This window comes from Pteropus alecto, unplaced genomic scaffold, assembly GCF_000325575.1.
Source record: "Pteropus alecto unplaced genomic scaffold, ASM32557v1 scaffold157, whole genome shotgun sequence".
Classification (NCBI taxonomy): Eukaryota; Metazoa; Chordata; class Mammalia; order Chiroptera; family Pteropodidae; genus Pteropus; species Pteropus alecto.
Genome location: NW_006440626.1, coordinates 499,303 through 519,622, shown reverse-complemented (window position 1 = coordinate 519,622; position 20,320 = coordinate 499,303). Strand labels below are relative to the sequence as shown.

General features: G+C 49.7%; 1 protein-coding gene and 1 pseudogene across 1 annotated transcript in view; one reads left to right on the top strand and one right to left on the bottom strand.

Annotated features, from left to right (window-relative positions):
- FBLN1 (fibulin 1) overlaps nt 1–3,594 on the top strand; it is a 66,621-nt gene extending 63,027 nt beyond the window's left edge. The window contains exon 18 of the mRNA XM_015593600.2: nt 2,766–3,594. Within this exon, the coding sequence (XP_015449086.2) occupies nt 2,766–2,905 (140 nt within the window). The 3' untranslated portion in view covers nt 2,906–3,594. The remainder of the gene's footprint in view (nt 1–2,765) is intronic.
- Nucleotides 3,595–18,725: 15,131 nt separating this feature from the next.
- LOC112484259 lies at nt 18,726–18,844 on the bottom strand (annotated as a pseudogene).
- Between the last annotated feature and the right edge of the window lie 1,476 nt (nt 18,845–20,320).

Genomic DNA, 20,320 nt, shown 5'->3' with positions numbered 1-20,320 from the left:
TACATAATATTAATATAAATTTATATAAAATATGTAGGTACATGTAAAGTTTATATAAATTTAAAATACATAATATACAGAAAAATATGTATTTACATATAAATTAGATTTTAACATCTAAATAAATATATATTTTATATAGTTAGAAACATATTTCATATTCATAATAATTATATATTTCTAGGGCATATATGAATTACATGCTCTGTTGAATATAATAATATATGGGAATAAACAAACATGCGGTTGTAGTTTGCGGAGCTGCTTTCCCACCTCCTTTGCTCCTCCGTCCGAACACAATTCCCAGGCTCAAGCGGCCTCTCGCCTCTGTCTTTCAAGGCCCAGAGCCCCTCTGAGCACCGGAAGCAGTAATCACTTTCCTGCCCCTGGGATGGGTGAAGTCGGCAGCTGACCCAGGCCACTCAGGCTGCTGGGGGCCATCGTTGGTCTCAGACCTGGGGAGAGGAGAAGGTGACGCAGATGGGGGCACAGAGCAGGCAGGAGAGCATGGGGCCATGCACCCTACGAGGGGCCACGGGGGTGGGGGGCCAGACTGTGCCCGAGGGTGGCCCCGTCATCAGGGGCCGCTGGCAAACTGAGGGCGGTGACGAGCCCGCGTCTTCGGCCGGGAGCTGAAGATGTTCGTGGGCGTTCGAACAGGACAAAGCTGCAATGCCATCGCAGCGAGGGGGCAGAGAAAGGTGCTGACAGCCCGCAGAAGCCTGTGCTTATCTCTCCATCAGAGCTGAAGCCTTTGTTTGCTTAGAACAGCCTGGAATTCCACCCGGGCTGCTGGGCATTTCACTTTTGAAACACAAGACCAGGGAGCGAAAGGGGGGACGGCTCGCCCAAATCCCCCTCCCAAGCGTGAACTTGGTGTTCCTGCCCGGGGGGCCGGCCGCAGGGGCAGAAGGCCTCGCCACCTGTCAGTCTCCTCCAGCCTTTGCTGCGTGTCAGGCAGGGGGCAAGGGCCTGGCGATGCCACTGCTTGCACAGTTCCTCGGTCTGCGGCAGGGCTGTTTGCGGAAAGCGGCCTGGAGTCAGCGGGGTGGCGCCCCCAGCAGTCCGCAGCTGTTTCTTAACCGTGGTGTAGAGCCAGCCACGGGCTCCAAGCTTGTCCTTTGGGAGTTCCCAGCCAGCCTGCAGTGACAGCATGCTGGGAGCTTGTCATATGGTCAAGCAGAGAGCCGGTTGTCGAGCAGTTCCACACGCCCTGGACCACGTGACGGGGCAAGTCCTGCGATCAGACTGGGAAGGTGGAGGAGGGACCTTGGAGGTCGTTCATTCATAACTGTCAACAGCTGTTGGTGGCACCTGCCCTTTACTCATGCTGCTTCCTGTACAGGGAGGGCCCCCCGGGTCCCCCCTCCAGAAAGCCTTTCCTGAAGCCCCCAGCCTCCCTCACCTGCGTGCTCGCCCCTGCTGGACCTCGTGCAAGCTTCTAGGCGAGCTCGGCACTTACCTAGACCCCCCACCGGCTTTGCATCGGGGTTCTGTCAGTTTTCTCTGCATCACGGGAACGGCTGCGGTGCCTGGTGAATGCGTGCGCACGCAGTCTGGCGGGGAGCTCACCCTGCACACCTGGAGCTCACGTCGTTGGCAGATGCTGTGCCAGGGTGTCCGGATCATGCAGTACGGAAGCACAGGGTCACATGGCATCATCTGCTCACCGAGGAACCCGAGGCCCAGAAAGGGCGCCAGTCTCTGCACAGTCCCGCTGGGATGATGACACTCACCCTAGCCCCGTCTGTCTCATCCCAGAGGGCGGGAGAATTCTCTTCGGGAGCCTTTGGGTGCCCTGCACGGGCAAGGCGGTGTCAGCAGGGCCTGACTGAGAGCTGACCAGGCACAGGTGTGGGGAGTTCGGAGTCCACGCCCACCCAGTCCTGCCCCCCTGGGAACCTGCAGAATGCCGGGGTTGCTCCCTCCTCCACCCCGACCCAGCTGAGCTTCGTCTGCGGCCTGTACTCAGCCCCAGCAGGGAAGGCGACCAGGCATGGCCTTGGCCTGCTCCCTGCCACCCCAGCAGCTTCACACAGCAGGTTCTGCTTCCCCAGACTCACATTTGTCTTCTCTCTGTCACCTGTCCTTCTGATTGCCCTGGCCTATCTCTGCTGCTCAGGCTGGACCCACTCCGAGCCTCTGTCACCCAGACAGCCTCTTGCTCACCCATTACCACAAACGCTAAACATGAGCTCAGGTGTCACCCTCCACAGAGGTGTGGAGAGTGAGGGGTCGGGGGTGTGACCCATGGGGAATTGGATAAAGGGAGTCTAGGACCCCATGCGACCCTCGGTATGACAGGGAGGGAGATCACACCTGCTTTGTTTCTGCCCCAGGGTCAGAACCAGGCACAGTGGGCAGGAGGGAGAGGACAGGTGTCTGCCGGGCATCTACCCCGTGCCAGGCCCTTTTCTAGACTCTTAAATCCTCTGTTAGGGACATGGTGACAGAGGAGGACGCCTGGCCGGCAGAGGGCAGGAGCTGGCACTGGCTCCAAGGCCCACTGCCCTGATCCCCACACAGTCTGAGCTGCACACAAAGGAAAGGCTGTAGTAAGCTCACTGTCACTGGTCCCTGGAGGTGGGAGCGGAGCCCGGGGCTGGCCACCTGGAGGGGAGATGCTATGCAGGGAACTCAAGCATCTGGCTCACAGTGGGATTTGCTGAGGTCTGAGGCCCCTTCCAGCCCTGAAACTCCTCGAGGGAAACCCTTGTGACTGCGGCCCCCGCTAACTTCCAGAACGCCTTCTGCTCTCTCCCCAGGTGTCGTGCGCCAGGTGCGGCCCATCGTGGGCCCGTTTCATGCCGTCCTGAAGCTAGAGATGAACTACGTGGTCGGGGGTGTGGTGTCCCACCGAAATGTCGTCAATGTGCACATCTTCGTCTCTGAGTACTGGTTCTGAGGGCCGGTCCTCGGGGCAGCCAAATCTGTAACTCCAGGCCAAGTCATTGCTGCCAGCAACCGAGCCCTGTTCCCGTTTGTGCCACCCAGACGTTTCTCGATTTTATGTATTTGTAGTGTTAGGCGGACATGTATTAAGCTGGGCCAGATGAATAAGTCCATCTGATGTATTTTGGTGTTCAAATAATGAGTCCAATTATTCAACTGTTTGGTTGAAAACCTTGCCTATTTCTTAATGCAAAGGTCAATTTTGCCGTCTTTCTCTGCCTGTGGGCTGGGCATTGCTAAGGACCAAGGAAAGAAAGACATTTTTCAGGGGTCAGTTGTCCAAATGCCAAGAAAGGACCAGTTTTGCCCTGAATGTGTAAATTTTGACATTTGCTCCCTTTTTTTTTTTTTTTTTTTTTTTGGCCAATCAGATATATGCCCTATTCTAAGGACATGGCTGCTGTAGACTGGCAGGAATGATAAATTCTGCCCAGAAGCAGCATGACATAATGCCTCGGGGGCGGGGGCCCTTGGAAGGTAAATTGCTGCTCTGTTGAAACAGAAAAATCCCTTAGTAAAGACACAGCCGTCGGGTGCATGTGCGGCCCCAGTACATTCATTCTCCAGGGGAATGGCCGGGTTTGCTCTGCTCCCTGCTTCACCTTTTATCATAGGTGGGAAAATAAACAGCTTTGTGATTCTCCTGATGGCCTATGCATGGGAGTCTTTCAAAAAGGGGGTTGGTTCTCCACTAGCAGAATCCTGGGAACATCCCCCAAGGCCTTCTCAAAGGCATTCTTTTCACCCAAGCTTCTGGGGTAGGGCCTGATGTGTGTATTAGAAAAGCTTCCCACCCATACCATTTCTGGAACCACGCTCCCCCGCCCCCCACCTGAGAAGTATGCCTCAGCACACTCCAGGCCCACATCCAGCCCTGCTGGGCAATTCACAGAGCTCTGGCTTCTGATCGTGTCCCTCGTGGGCGTTCTGACCCATCCAGAAATCGCTGGGGAGACGATTCTCTCCAGTGGGAAGGGGAACCCGCCACTAGGCAGAGTCCCCGTGTGCTTGGCACGTGGTGCCTTGTCCATTCTTCCCGGCAACCCAGCGAGGTGGGTGCGATCATGTCCACTTTAGAGGTGAGCAAACGGGGCTCAGAGAGAGGAGCTCAGCTGCCCACAAAGTCACACCACTTTTCAGGGACAAAGGGAGGATTCAAATTCCATTTATCAGACTCCATTCTTCTCTAAAACCCTATGTCACATGAAACGTGGACAGGTAGATCTCTGGGGCCTCCCAGCACCGCCCTCCGCGTGGGGCGTGGGGCCAGGAGCACCTGACGCCCCGAGGCCCACTGGAACCCCCAGGGATTCGGCATGCAGCCCTTTGCTCCCGCTCGGCCTCTCCTCCGAGTCCTGCCCTGGGCTTATCCACCTTCTTAGGCATCGCATTTGCAGCTCGGAGCCCGTCCCGTGCCCCAGCTCTTCTCAGCAGCCTGGACCCTGGCAGCGGCTGAGGTCTCGGCCTCACACATGGGACTTCAGCCTCCTCGGGACTTCAGTGTGGCTGGTGTTCTGATAATGCAGCCAGCACTCCTCCAGCTCTGCGGAGCATGGTCTGTCGCCACCTTTGGCAACTCCCAGCATTTCTGAGGTCACTCGTCTGGGGCATTGATCCATTGAAGCCAGGCCCGGGCCAGCCAGAAACAAGGCCTGCTGGGGCCGGGGCATCTTCAGCCGGCGGGAAGGGGAAGGACTGGTGGGCTGGACAGTCTTAAGAAGCAGTTCCAGGTAGGAGAGCACGGGGGACATCTGAGCAGCTTTCCATGCCTTTCGTGACTCGCGGTCTCGGCAGGGGAGGGGTGGGAGCCTGGGGACTGATCCCAGGAATGGAAGCCTCAGGATGAGGGGCAGGAGATGGGGAGGCCACATGGAGTCCCGGCTTCCCACCTGCAGCTTGGGGAGCAAGTCTGCAGAAGCCAGGCAATTCTGGGCCCTCGGAGAGGGACGTTTCTAGGAGCTTCCTCCTCCCTGAGGCCTCCAGGGTGGGAGACACGTTCTGGCTACTTCTGGAGAAGGGCCCTTCCCATGCTCTTAATAGGGGTTAGGGTGGGCGTTGCCATTGGAGGGCAGGGTCAAGCCCTCTTGCCGTGGACTGGCTCTCGGGTGAGCACGTGCCCCAAGCTGGCCAATCATCGCTTCCTGGGGGAGGGCGCTGGGGTGGGAGTGGGCCCATGGGAGGTGGTGAGGGCAGGGAGCTGCCTGGTGGAGAAGCAGAGGTGACTAGAGGGAGCCCAGCCCTGATTCGGAGAGTCAGAGGCCGTGACCGAACCTCGCCTTGGCTGGGGCTGGCAGCATGAGTCACTGCTACGTGCAGAGCCTCAGGTTCTGCACCTGCAAAACGGAGCAGGTGATTCCTGACTGGCTGCCCTGCCCCTGGATGGCGGTGAGCAGAGCTGGAGATGAAGAATGAATGCAAAAGGGCTTTGCCACTGTGAAGTGCTGCCTGCCTGCGTGAGATCAGACTATCATTCGTCATTTAGCAATGATGGTGATGACGATGGTGATGACGAAGACAACGATGACGATAACGATTGCCTCTGTCAATCAAGACACACGAAAGCGTTCTGGAAGCCAGGCACTCTTTTAATTATGCATTTCCTTTTCTTAATTATCAGTGAGCGATTCGGCAGACAGTTATGTAAATGACACATGAGCCTAACTTTTCATATTTCATATGCTCTGGGTTGGGCACCTGATCGATCAGTATCCCATTATTCTTGCGAAGTAATTAGTGCGGGGGCCCAGCGTAGGCTGTTGGGGGACTACCCGACATGAGCTCGCAGGGCCTCTGGGCCCCAACAACAGTGATCCCATCCGCATTGCGGCTCTGGAAGAAAATAATTGAGAGGAATCGGTAAAGGAAAGCAGTTTCTAAGCAGGATGAAAAGGCAAACAGACACCAGGTTGAATCGTTTTTGCCGATCTGGTTAAAGAAGAAACTTGGAGGGAAGGTTCCAGAAGGTCGGTTCGGTAATATTCCACCAAAAAGCTGTGTCTGCTTTGAATGAAGGGAACCTACTGTGATGTTCAGAGGAGCCTGGCATCCTGAAGGGACCGGTCCTAAGGGTGACAGGGCCCACCCGACACCTAGGACTGAAGGAGGTGAGCAAGCTTTTCTAAGTCCTATCAAGGTTCTTAAGTTGGTGCAGGTGAAAAAAAATCTGGAAATCGTGTTGCATTTTTTTCTTAATATTTTACCATGAAAAATTTCAAACATATAGCAAAGAATTTTACAGTCAATGCCAGGATACTCACACCTAGATGCTACCGCCCACATTTCATCAGATCAATTTCCAATTTAACCTAAAAAGAACTCTGCGGGTTTTGTGAGCTGTGTGGCCTCGGGCACATTAGTTAATGTCTCAGAGCCTGGATCTTCTCTCCTACGATGAAAATAGTTACCCGTACGTACTTCATGGTTGTAAGGATGAAAGGGTGATTACATAAAGCACTCAGCTCTCACAGGAAGCCCCCAAGAAGTAAACAGCACTATTACAGATACAATTTCGGAGAATACGCTTTTTCCAATTCGAGTCTAGTGTGGACAAGCAGTAGAGGCAGCGAAACTCCAGAGTTCATAAAAGGCTAGTCTTAAGTGGTTTTGGGTGATGTGGCTCTGGCAGCAGAACCCTCGCTCACTCGTCCAAGGACACCAGCCGCGAGAGGGCCGGGCCGCTTGCCCTGGACCACTTGCTGTGGAAATGGACACCCTCCGCTCACTGTCGCCCTGAGCCCATTCAGATCCATATTCAGGACATAGTTTGCATAGTGTGTCCCCTTCGCCGGCTCTGCTCGGCCACCTGGATGATGTCTGGGTGCCAGCAGCGAGTCCTCATTTCCGGTCGCATTTCCCAGCATCATTTGTGCCCGAGAGCTGGGCTTCAGGAAGCTGTTCGCCTTCGTGCAGGGAGTGGAGGCTGATGTGTCCTGTGTGTCTGGACCCTGCGTAGGGTGGGTGGAGGAGGGCTGGGAAATAAGTCTGGGGCCCTGTGAAGGGCCCTATGGTCACATTACGGGGTTGGTGTGGGACCCCTGAAGGATCAAGACCAAGAGGCGCCCCATTCAGTCCGGGTTTTGGAAAGATGACCTGGCAGCCGTGGGGAAGACTGGGAAGGGAGCGGCAGAGACTCAGGCGAAATGGTTCTCTGATGGGATCACTGACCTGAAGTGATTGAAAGAAAGAAAGAATGAATGAATGAATGAATGACCTAAGAAGTAGATGGAAGGAATGGGCCCAGATGGTGCAGGGTTTTGAAAATGAGGTGGAAGAGTTGGGATCAAGCGGCGGTCCCCAACCATTTTGGCACCAGGGGTCGGTGCTCCTATGACATTCTAATGCCTGAGGCGGGGCTGAGGCGGTGATGCTGGCGCTGGGGAGCGGCGGCAAATACAGGTGAAGCTTCGCCCCCTCACCTGCTGCTCACCTCCTGCTGTGCGGCCTGGTTCCTGACAGGCCACGGACCGGTACCGGTCCACGGCCCAGGGGTTGGGGACCCCTGCCCTAAAGGAATTCCCAGGAAGAGGCAGGATCAGAGGTCAGAGCAGTCAGCGTGAGCAGACTTAGAAAGGCTCGTTGGCTGGTTCCAACTAATAAGACACCCGTGTTTATTTCACATGGTACCAAATACACCAACCAGAAGACAGTTCATAGAATAATAGCACTGGACTCTAAGTGCCTGCAGAAAATGAACAAAGAACAAGCCAGACTGACATTTATCTGCAGGGAGACCAAATCTAGGAAGTTTGGATGATTCAAAGTAATCAGCTAGTCTGACTTGTACCATTGACCCCTTCCCATACATCATTTCATGGGTAATTATAATACTCTCGCTTAGTTAATTGACACCAATTCATACAGGAGCTGCCATTAATAAATAATAATCCAGCTGTGTTAAAAACAGATCACTCACCATCACATGCTAAAGCCTCCTAATGCCCCATAACATTTAATAATTAACTTGTGACACCTTGAACTTGCAGCGGACACTGTGAATCACAGTTGAATTCTCCAAATGGCATGCGGCTAGCTGCCATTTATCTTCTGTGCTCCTTGCTGCCACCTGGGATACTGGTTTCATTAAAGCAGCCATGTTGAGGTGTATTTCCTGCGCTCGGTGCCCTGCTTCTGGCAGGACAGGTAACCAGGTCCCCTAGATGGTTCTGTTCTCTTCAAGACTCAGGTGAAATGATTCCTCAGTGGGAGGGGTGACCAAGGGGACATGCATCCACACTCGAGTATGCCTTATTGTAAAAACACGAGGAAATAACAGGACTAATTCACTCTCTAGGATATGAAATATATAAACCAAGAGATATATTATTGAGTACTGGTTTAAAAATATACACATATACGTATATACATATACACATGCAACCACCGTATCTGTCTCTTAGAGCTGCTATAACAAGTAACTACAAATAGTATAAAACAAGAGATATCTGTTCTCTCTCAGTCTGGAGGCCAGTGGTCAGAAATCAAGGTATAAGCAGAGCTGGTTCCTCTCTGTCAGCATCTGGTGGTTGTCGGCAATCTTTGGCGTTCTTTGGCTTGGAGACGCAGCCCTTCCAAATGTGCCTCCACGGACAGGGGCCTCCCCTCTGGATCTGCGTGTCAGATCTCTCTGTCCTTTCTTTCATAAGGACACCAGTCATGGGGTGTGAGGCCCACCCTAAATCCAGGATGGCCTCATCCCTGAGATCTTCACCTTGATGACACCTGCAAAGACCCTATTTCCGAATAAAGTCACAGTCACAGGTGCTGGGAGTTAGGACTTGGACACCTCTCTTGGGGGAGAGGTGGGCGACCCATGGGACTGATGGAGAGTGGCAGGGGTCACGGGGGCATGGAACTGGGTCAAGGAAGAGGAGGTCGCCTGGAGAGTGGGACTCAGAAGCTAATGAAATGTCGCAGACAAAGGTGGCCATCTAAAGCCCCTGCTTACTGTCCTTTCGGGGAAGTAGCCAAGTTCCAACGTCCATAATGGGAAATCCAAGCAGTTAGCAGAGGCAACCATAATGGTAGCATCAAGCAACAACTTTGACCTTGACGTCGTATTATAGTTGCATGAGACCGTCACCACAGGACCAAGTTCCAGGCGTGGCCGCCTTGCTCCGGCACCCTTATGGGTGAATTATTCCAGTCAACCTCTAGAGAGTCAGCAGCCGGGATCATTCCTAAGAGGCTTAAACCTATTCTGCATTTTCTGAGGTCAAAGTCAGAGAGATCGTGGAAGAAATCTTCAGATTTCCAAGAATGCACTTCCATGGACGACCTTTCCTCTCTGTCCGTACACAGCAGGTGCTTAATTCTTGCTCTATAGGGCAGAGCCTGCCTGCCCGAGCATAAGGAGTTTGGATTTGCACAAAAGAACCATTTTCACATGGACTCCCTAGGTCAACAGAGGCCCCTGGTTACGATGCTTCTCTGGAGCCTCAACTGTTGAAAACTGCTAGAACCTTCCCAGCAGCATCGGCCTGGAAATCTGAGCGCAGCAGCCCCCGAACCCAGATCGCAGCAGAGAGGGTGCTCGGCATTTCAGAACCGCTTGCTAATGGCCTGGGGGTCACCGGAGAACCTGCTCTGGCCTGCGCCAAGGGCGGCTTACTGTTGATAGTATTCGTGTTTTGGTGAACAGGAAGAAATTCATTCCAGCATAATTAATCCAACTGGGATTTCGAAGGACGGGGGCATTTGCCACATTCCAGACTTCTTGGGTTCCATGGGAGGAAAAAAGGAGGCTTTTTTTTTTCTTTTGTGCCACAAAAATTTGGCGAGAAATACTAACCTAGGGTAACGTGAGAAAGTTTATTAGGCCGGTCTATGGCTTTTCTGCCGACCTTGTGTATTATACCACGGGGAGACCGACGCCAGCTCCTCGGGACACAGGGCTTGCGGAGTCTTTGCCGCTGGAGGTAAGGCGGGGCTCGGTGGATTAGCGCCCTGGGGCCTGGGGAGCGCCCTGGGGCCTGGGTGCTGCAGGCATTAGGGGGAGGCAGGGTGGGCATGTGACAGGGGACAGGCGCAGAGCTCAGAGATGGAAGCCACCCAGTGTTCGCGGAGTCTTAACAGACATTGGAAAAGAAAAGACACTTCCAAAGGGACCAGGATGGCTCTCTTTAGGGAACTGTCACCAACGTGGCACACGCCACCTCCAGCCGATACCGACAGGTCGATGTCACTATCACCGTTTTGCAGAGGACGACCAGAACCTCAGAGATTAAGGGAGTCTCCCAGCGTGGGGCTCGACCAGCTGCTTCTCCCTCTCCCTTGGGGGTGCTCTTTGGCTCCGCCCACGTCGCCTGCCTTCCGCTCAAGCTCGTGATAAACTCTGGCGTCGGGGGACCAGTCTTCCTCCAAACAACACTCAGCTCAATTTGATAAATAGTGACTGAATGCGGGTTGCGTGAAAAATCCCTGTTTCCAAATATACCCGAAGCAAAAACGGCAGCACAGCGGTGGCCAAGTCAGCAGGTGGGGGACGCGCTGCCTGGCAGGACCCTCGGCGGCGCGCATGCGCCAGCCGTAGCCAGTGAGGCTGCTCCCAGCTTCCCAGGGCCGCAGGTCTGGCGTTGCATGGCTGGAAAAGGACCCTTTCCTCGCTTCTCCGGTTGGCCAAGCCCAGTGCCTTGTGCCTGTCCCCAACTCACTACCAGATCCTCCTAAGGGTTCACTTCCTCTATATCAGTTTTCCCATCTGAAAAATGGCCCTACTAATTACTACCCTGCAGGGCTTTTGTGAGAAGGAATCGAGATGGTGAGACAGGGCCCAGTGCCTGGCCCCCCGGCGGGCTCAGAAATACCCGCTCGGCTCTTCTTTTCCTTCCCTGGGGACCTGCTTTGTGGGTTCTCATAAACGTCACGTTACTCTCCATTCTTTTTTAAAAAATGGATCGACTGCATGTCTTCCATAACACCAGTGTGGAGTCAGGCCCACAGACACAGTGAATAAGACACAGTGGCCAGCAGGACAGTGTGTGGGATTTGGGGGCCCAAAAGAAGCCAGTTTCTTTGAATGTCTATTACAAAGTTGCTAAAGTTAAGTTGTGTTTTCATCCCTTTTATTTTGTTCATTTTGTCTCTATGCCCCAAGATGTTTAAGATAAAACCCATTTCAATTTCACAAATATTTTAAGAAATAAATTCTCGAAGAAAGAGCCAATGAATTGGTTATCATCGAACTTAACTGGTTTGTTAATAAAACTACAGTACGCGTGTAGAATCCTAAGAACCAACATATCCCTTTTCACTTTGGCTCCTTGGAAGCTCAAATCTAAATTTAATGTCCAATTGAACAATACCCTATCTGACATTTAAATTTTAATTTTACCTCCCATCTTGTTTCTGACCTCCATTTTCTTAGTCTCTACCATTCTAATGCATTTTTTAAGGGAAATCATCTCATAACCTCATTTAAAACAAGGCATAAATTATAAATAATTTTGTAAAAGATGAAGGGAAGATCATGATAAAAAGCACCTGACACAGTAGCCAAAAGGCGGAGGCCACCCAGGTGTCTGCTGAGGGATGAGTGGATAAACAAAACGTGGTCTACATACAATGGAATGTTATTCAGCCTTAAAAAGGAAGGAAATTCTGACGCTTGCTATGACATGGGTGAACCTTGAGGACATTACGCTGGGTGAGATAAGCCAGTCACAAAAGACAAATACTGTGTGATTTCACTTATCTAAAGTAACTTAGAGGACTAAATAAATTTTGGTGTACTTATATATAACATATTATATAGTCATTAAAAATAATGAGTTAGATCTGTTTGAGTCGACTTGGAATTCGGGAAGATGGAAAAGTTCTGTGGACAGAGGGTGGCGGTGGCTGCGCCACATGAATGTACTTCGTGCCCCTGAACTGCGCACATGAGAATGGCGAAAAGGGTAAAATTTATGTTATGTGTATTTTCCCACAATTTTTTAAAAGCTTAGTAAAAACAGAAGTCACCTGAAAATGAACGCTGTAATACTTTTGTCTTACAGAGCGCGCCCTAGGCTAGTTTCTGCTTTTTTTTTCTCGATAGAGGGATCATGTAGCTGCCTCCACACTGATTCATCTACCCTCCTACCCAAGTGCATTGTGTTCCAGATCTCTCTGAAGAGGCGTCGCAGTGCAAATGCTGACTCGGTACCCGCCGCGGCCACCACGAGCTTGCTGTAATCTGATGAGCGAGCAAAACTCTGTCCCCAGAGGAGCAGCATTTTTTGAGCAGCGGGACACCGGCTCTCTGGAGCGAGGGGCGCCCCTCCCCGTGCCGGCCAGCCCACAGGCCTCTTTGGAAAGGAACACGGTAGAAGCAGGCTCGCAGCAGCAGCAGCGACTGTCATCACCGGTTTATTTTATCTCTGGCCTCCGGGTATTCACACTGCTTCCCCGTTATTAGTCATATTATATCATCATCCACAATTTTGCTTGTCAGCCAGTGCGGGGAGGAGGCACCATTATACTATGGGGGGCACTGAGGAAGGAGAAAAAAGCAACCTCTCTCTGGGGAAGGAGGAAGACAGGAGAGGTGCCTATGCCCGCCTGGTGCTTTAACCGTGGCTGGTGACAGACGAGGCCCAGAGAAGGGACCTCGTGCTCGCTCACTATTGTTTTTTGGAGGGAGGGGTCCTCGAAGCCAGTTTTACCAAAGGTGGACAGAGGCCAGGCCACCCTGTTGGCTGGCAGTGCTTGTGCCTGACTCGGTGGGTCTTATGGGCTCCCTCCTGAGCCAGAGGTGACGGTGGCTACCCTGAGGCTGGGCAGAGACACGGTTGCCTTAGCAACTCACCCTACGAACAGCCAGAGTGCACCGGTGAAGAAGTCGGACGGTGGAGCCAGGTGGCCTGGGCTTGAGTCTCGGCTCAGCCACTGACAAGCCGTGTGACGTGGGCAAGTTGCTGAACCTCTCTGAGACTGATATGGGACCACGACGCTGCTCACGATACCGAGACCCCTTCCTCCAACCTCTTCTCTGTCATCATAAGGGGAAAACTAAGCTGGTAACAAGGCTCCAGACCCCCTCCTGCGGGCTCGGCGCCTCCCTGCACTTCCGTCCATCCACAGAGAAGGCAGCCTTTAAGTTTAAGGGACAATGATGACTGTCCCTTCTTGGAACTGCTCGGGCTGGAGGGTTAATTCCTAAGGCCTGGTTCTGCCCTTCTAGTGTCTGCGGGATGGCCAGCTGCAATCCAAACCACAGGCAGAGTTGATGATGTCGTGAACAAAGTACTAACTAAACAGAGGAAGGGACCATAAGGCCACAGTAACTCAGGACAAATCCGTGACAAGTGAATTTAGTTACACGTGCAATGCTCAGTGCAGCGTTCAGCACACACTTAGCTTGCGGTAAGTACCGGTTTCCTTTCTCAGCCCCCTCTTTCCTTCTGGAATATGAATGAGCCACTTTGTACGTGTAAGAACCGGCGAGCTCAAGGCAAGGCAAGGCCGAGGCCCAACGGAACCAGCAGTAAAAACAATGAGCCCTTTTGGGATTAGAAAGCAAAAGGAAGAGTAGCCACAGGTGCCAGTTACAGCGAAACTGAGACAGAAATGACAGGCCCTTCCCTGTCGGCGCCTGGCCCCCCACAGGCGACCACCGTCCTGCCTACGGTCACGATTTTGCTTAATCTCGAACTTCATGTGAAGAGAATTACATCGCATACACTCCTCTGTAGCTGGCTTCTTTTATCCAATACTATGTCTGCAAGATTCGTGCATATCACCAGGTACACCAGACGTCCATCCTTCTGATCATCGCGTCACATTCCATTGTATGAATAAACTACGCTTCATTCATCCCACAGCTGTTATGAGCATACTTGTCCCTGTCTTTTGGTGGCCACGGCAACCATTTCTGTTGGGTACACTTTTAGGAGCGGAATTGCTGGTCTGCGGTGTGGGCCAGAGTGATTGTCACTTTTCAGTACTGTACGAGAGTTTCGCTTACTCTAAAGTCTCACCAACAATGATGTCGTCAGTCAGTTTCACCTTAGCCATTCGAGCTGGCCACATGACTTCGAGTACTTTCTTAACCTCTTCGAGTTGTATAGCATTACGGTTTTAACTTGAAAAAAAATTTTTTTTTTTATGGCTAATGATGCTGAGCTCCTCTTATATTTTATGGTCATTTGGATATCCTCTTTTGTGAGGTGCCTCTTCGAGTCTTTTGCCCATTTTTAATCAAGTTGCTTGTCTTTTTCTTATTGATTTATAAAGCTTCTTTACATATTTTGGGTATATGTGATGTAAACATCTTCCTCCAGTCTTACTTATCGGTTTTTCTTGGTGAATAGAAGTTCTTAATTTTGATGAAGTCCAATTTATCAATCTGTTCGCTTATGATTAATAGCTTTTACATCCCATTTAAGAAATCTTTGCTTATCTGAAAATCACGAAGATATTCTGCTATTCTTCTGGAATCTTTCTTGTTTTCTCTCATGGATATCTAATTCAGCACTATTTATCGACAAAACCATCCTTTCCTCTACTATCTTGCTTATGTAGCTTTATTGTAAATTAAGTGGCCATATAAGTGTGGGTCTGTTTCTGAACTATTGTAATCCACTGGTCTGTGTCTATTCTAATGGCAGTATCACACGGTTTAATTACCGTTGCTTAATTATGGCTGCCTTATAGTAGGTTTTGATAGCTACGAGATTAAGTCTTCCAACTTTGTTCTTCTTCACAAGTGTCCTGGTTGTTCTAGGTTCTTTGGAATTTTATATAAATCAGTTCGTCAATAATCTATTACAAAAATGCTGGTGGGATTTTGATTGAGATTACATTGAATCTACAGATCAATTTGGGAGACTTGACATCATAACAATATTGAACTTTCCAATGCGTGAATGTGGTATATCTCTCCATTTATCTAAGTCTCTTTAATCTCTCTTAGAAATGTTTTGTAGTTTTCAGCGTAGGTCTTGCACATCTTTCGAAAGATTTATTCCTAAGTATTTTATATTCTTATGCTATCATAAATTGTTTTTAATGTCATTTTCTACTCTTTTGTTGTTAGTACATAGAAATAAACTTAATTTCCTATATTGACATTTTATCTGGTGATCTTGCTATATTCATTTATTGCAATAGTTTGTAGATTCTTACGGGTTTTCTATGTACATAGTTAGGTCATCTGAAAATATGAACAGTTTTATTTTCTCCTTTGCCAATCTTTATACCTTTTTTCTTTTTTAACCTTCTTGCACTGGCTCTGACTTATAGTACCACGTTGACTAGAAGCGGTGATAGTGGACAAGAGGTAAGAACTTAATCGTTTCATTTGCATCATGTCTAATTTTTAAATATGCCCTTTATCAGATTGTTTCTTTTTATTCTTGATTGATTGACAGTTTTTATCATGAATAAGTACTGAATTTTATCAAATGTTTTTCTTCATCAGTGGCCATGGTTATGTTTTTTCTCCTTTACTCTGTCACTATGGCAAACTACACTGATTGATTTTCAAATGTTAAACCAACCTTGCATTTCTGGAATAAACTCTACTTGGTCATGAAGTGTAATCCTTTTATTATATCTGTGTATCTGATTTACTAATGTATTGTTTAGGATTTTTCATCTATATTTATGAGAGATGTCAGCCTGTAAATTTCTTTTATTGTAATGTTCTTGTCAAGTTTTAATATCAGGGTTTTGTCGGCCTAAGAAAATAAGTTGGGAGGTGTAAAGAATGTGTGTAAAATTGGTATTATTTCTTCCTCAAATGTCTGGAAAATTACCAGTGAAGCCATCTGAGTCTTAAGTTTTCTTTGTGAAAACGTTTTACAGATTTAATGGTTTTTAACAGTATAGGATTCTTTGGATTTTCCATTTCTTCTTGTGTTAGCTTTGCTAAATTGCAGTTTTTAAAGAACGTGTTCATTTCATCCAGGTTGTCACTTTTCTCGGCATAAAGTTGTTCATAATATTTTGTTATTACATTTAAAATGTCATTGGGACCTGTAATAATGGTCCTTTTTTATTCTTTTTCCTTGATCAGCCTTCAAGGGATTGTCAACTTTATTACTCTTTTTGAGCACCTAAGTTGGCTTTGTTAACTTTTTCTATCGTACATCTGTTCTCTAGTTCATTGATTTCTACTCTTGATTACATTCTTCCTTCTGCTTTCTTTAGGTTTAATTTACTGGGATTATTTTCTAGTTATATGAAATGGAAGCTTAGATCATTGGTTTTCAACCTTCTTTTCTTCTAATTCATGCATTCGAACCTAAATATTTCCACTTAAGCACTTCTCGAGCTGCTTCTCACAAGTTTCAATATGCTTATTTTCATTATCATTCAGTTCACAGTATTTTCTACCACCCACTGCGATTTCGTCTGTGACCCAGGGATTATTCAGAAGTTTGGAAATTGCTTCATTTCTAAACACTTGAGGATCCTCCAATTATCCTTCTAGTATTAATGTCTTGTTTAATTGCACTGTGGTCGGAGAATGCACTCTGTGTGACTTCAGTCCTTTGTTGAGACCTGCTCCAACAATTTCCTGTGGTGTATTTTGGTAAATGTTCCAGGATCCCATCGATATTATGCATGTTAGTGTTTTTCAGTCGTTTATTATTGCTTTACGTAGTTGATATCACTTAATATTTATCCTTCTCAATGTTCCTCATTCCTTCCTGCAGTTCCGTGCTTCTGTCTGGGTCACTTTCCTGAAGAATTTCCCGTGCCGTTCCTTGTAGTGACAATTTGCCGGTGACTAATTCTCCTAGCTTTTGCTTGAAGACGCTTCATCTCTAAAGAATGTCTTCTCCAAAAAGGATGGCAGGGTTCTGGTCGCTGTTGTTCTATCGCCTGGATTCCAAAATGTAAACTGCTTCACAAATCTGCACGTCACCCATGGGGGCCATGCTGTCGTCCACGTGTGGTTCCAATGTTAGCGTAGGCGCTGCCAAATCAAGCGCATAACATAGTCTTTTAAACATTTATACTTGTCCTTTAGAAAAGAATCTTTCCTTCCAGCTCCTCTGTTAGTTCCCTCCTCTATAGAGGAGCGGATAGCGTCCCCCACACCCTCCGGGTCGTTTTGGGAGGGTCCCAAAGGGTTCTAATAAATAATAAATAATATCCTCCCCCCACCCAGGGTCTGAGGAAGCTGGGAAGCAAAGCAAACAGTGCCAGCTGCAGAGCCAAACTGCCATTTTATTTTGGACACGGGGGGTCCCGAGTGGAGGGCGGCGGGGATATTTGAAACAAGGCCACTAACTCCCATCCAGTGAGAGCCCAGTACTGGGCACATCCCACACATTTTCTCCACCAACTCAGAGCCCCATCCTCTGAGGCAAGTGTCATTGGCTGCACCCAAGAGACAAGAAACTAAAATTCTCAGAAGTAAGCAAAGTTCCTACCAGACTAGCAAGTAGCCAGGCTGGGCTCCAAATCCTGTCCAGTCGCAAAGGAACGAGGTTCTCGCCGTGGGCTTCTCAGCGGCCCATGGAGCACTCGCCACGCGGCGGAAGGATAGATGGAGTAGAACACAGGGCAGATCTGTGTGTATCAAGCCACCCTCTCCCCGCTCACAATACTCTGGCAGCATCGCCTCTTCTCGGCCTCGCAGGCGGTCCAGGCTCTCTCCCGCCTCCCCATCCTGCATGCTGTTTCTTTGGTCCATAAACTCGCCCTGGCCCCCTTCTCCTGGCTAACTAACTCCCACTCCTGCAGATCTTAGTGTCAATGTCCCTTCTGAGGTGACCATTTTGACCCCTCTTCCAATTTAAATCAGGTCCCCTTTAGAACCTTTATTCATACGCTGTCGTTTTTTTCTTTCTGGAACTTACCATACTTTGTGATGAAATAGTGAGTCTTGATATTTATTTAATCTTGTGATTTACGGGTGCTGCCTCCTTAGACCGTAAACTCCTCGGAGGTACAGGCACCTCGGAGACTCGGGCGCCTCCGCTTCGTTCCCGGCCGCCCCCACCCGGCCCCAGCCCACGACTCGGCACTCTTGGCGCGTGCGCACGTGATTGATTCTCCTCTTCCTCGGTCTCCCTCACGAGTTTTCTCTTTCTCCTCTTGGGGAAGAGGGGACGGTGTCTAAGCCAGTTCTCCTTCCCTCCCATCCCAATTCTAGTGGCGACAAGCCAGGGAATTTTCCTGGAGCTGCGCAGGTGAGTGGAGATGGATACCTGACGTGACTGTACTGGCTGGATCACAGCAGGGCGACTGGCAGCCCGGCCTGATAACACGTTTGCCTGAGTCACCCTTGGCAGAGGTTGCCAGGCTCCAGGATGGAACATGCGTGTGAGAAATGCCTCTTCTGGGGCACGCCCGCCCCTTTTTAAAATTAGACCAGGGCCGGCGGGTGTGGTCGCCAGGTTAAAAAAAAGTCTGGAGGTTACTAGAGTTGAAGCATTTATGTTCCAAATATGGAATGGGTTTCATTTTCAAGAAGCCGAGAAGAGAACTCGGTTCCGGTGAGAATACTTTTGCCGCATTTTGTCCCGTTGTATTTGCATGAAGCCATGTCTGTCTTCACCACCGGCTTTGGCTCCTTCCAAGTCAAATTCTGTACCTTTTTCTTCTGTGTCACGAATCGCCCAGCCCAGTGCCCGGCCAGTAAGTGCGGGGAGCAGAGGCCGAGTGCTTCTCAGTGTTACGGCCGGCGCTGCAGATCTCACATACATATAATCTCTCATCCCCGTGACAAAGTTACTGGGTTTTAATTTTTTTTTTTTTTAAGCGAAGCAACCCTTGGTTGACCTCACAGATTGCAAGGACCTTGTCAGCTTACAGTCTCTTATTTTTTATCTTATTTTTTACACCTACAGCACCTGGTCTTCCTAGGTGGTCTCCCATCCAAGTACTAACCAGGCCCGACCCTGCTTAGGGTCGGAGATCAGACAGGATCCGGCTTGTTCAGGGTGGCATGGCCATAGACTGGATTTTTACATTTTTATTTGACAAATCAGGAGGCTGAAGCCCAGGGCTTGCCGCTTTCACACCTTTAATAAAAAGAAGGTTCCAGGCGCCCACCCAGGTCTGAGCACAGCCCAGGCCTCCTGACTTAGGGTGGAGGCGTATATAGGCGAAAATCAAAACCAAAAAAAAAAAGCAGAAGCGAACAGCCTCTAAAGGTACAGGAAGTGATTCTTGATGATATTGAAGTGAAAAATGTTTATGTCTGAACCTTTCTCTGCAAAGGCCGGCGGTGCTGATGGGCTGGCGTCAAGGCGGTGTTCGCGCCCCCGCCCCGCCCCCAACCGCGCTTCTCCGCAGGTGCATCAGCCACATAGGGTTCCCCGCGAGGCTTTGTTTATCTGCGCAAGCCGCAGCCTTGAATTTTTTTTCTGGGGCTGCAGAAAACAAAACAAACTCCATACAAAATGGGACGCGGCAAAGTCCATGAAAACTCTGCGCTGAGGCCTGTTTGCTTACGCGAAATACGCCCAGAAACGCGGCGGCTCCTCGTCCACGTGACAAGTGCGCTGCCGAGGTGGCCGTTGCTAAGGTGCTGTCTGTTCGCCAGAACGCACCTGCTCAGGACTCCGGAAACTCGAGGAAGAGTGGAAGGTACACTAAGTCCCTTGGGCCAAGCAGACGTGGGCCATTGCGTTGCGGCTGCTTCCAGTTCAGCAACCAAACTTTACGCAGGAGGAGGACATTCGGCAAAAAAATTAAAATAAAAATAACGTGACTGGCGGTGGCGACAGTGATCTGGGCTCCACTCCCAGCGCGACCTGATGTGGACTTTTTAATGTCCTCGAAAGCGTCTGTCTTTTCTTTCTTTTTTTTTTGTATGGCTCGTACAGCCGTTGGAGGCACATCGAGTAAAATTCGCGCCAGCTTTTAAGGGAGATACAGCATATGTCATTTAAAAATGGCTCCAAGCAGCAGAGTGAATACAGAGCCGTGGGGCTGAGGCAGCCGCTTACCTGACAGCTCTGTGGGTCTGGACGAGTCACTCCCCCATCCCCCCGAGTCTGCTTCCTGGGGGTGATGTGGAAACAGTAACACAGTCCGTGATTATGACGTGAACGGTGCCGAGCCTGGCGCCCCGTCGGGGCTGCGTGAAGGTGAGCTGGTCACCTTCCCGTGCGACCACAGCCCTTGTTGTAATTGACTACACGCTCTCTCCGTCTGAACCACGCACGTGGATCTGAACCACAATTTTTACTGAGAACCTAACAGGTTCTGAGCAAGAGGTCAGACAACCGACATCATAAGGTAGTTAAATGACTTGACCAAGGTCAAGGCTGGGACGAAGCTGAGCTGGAATTTAAAAAGCAGAGTTTCTTTTTCTTTTTCTTTGCTGTTTAAATCCTCTCCCTGCCCCCCAAAGTGTTACTGAGTTCAGCTTTTTGAAATGGGACCTTTTATACTCAGTTTGTCATATGAATCGTTATTGTAAGGGCTT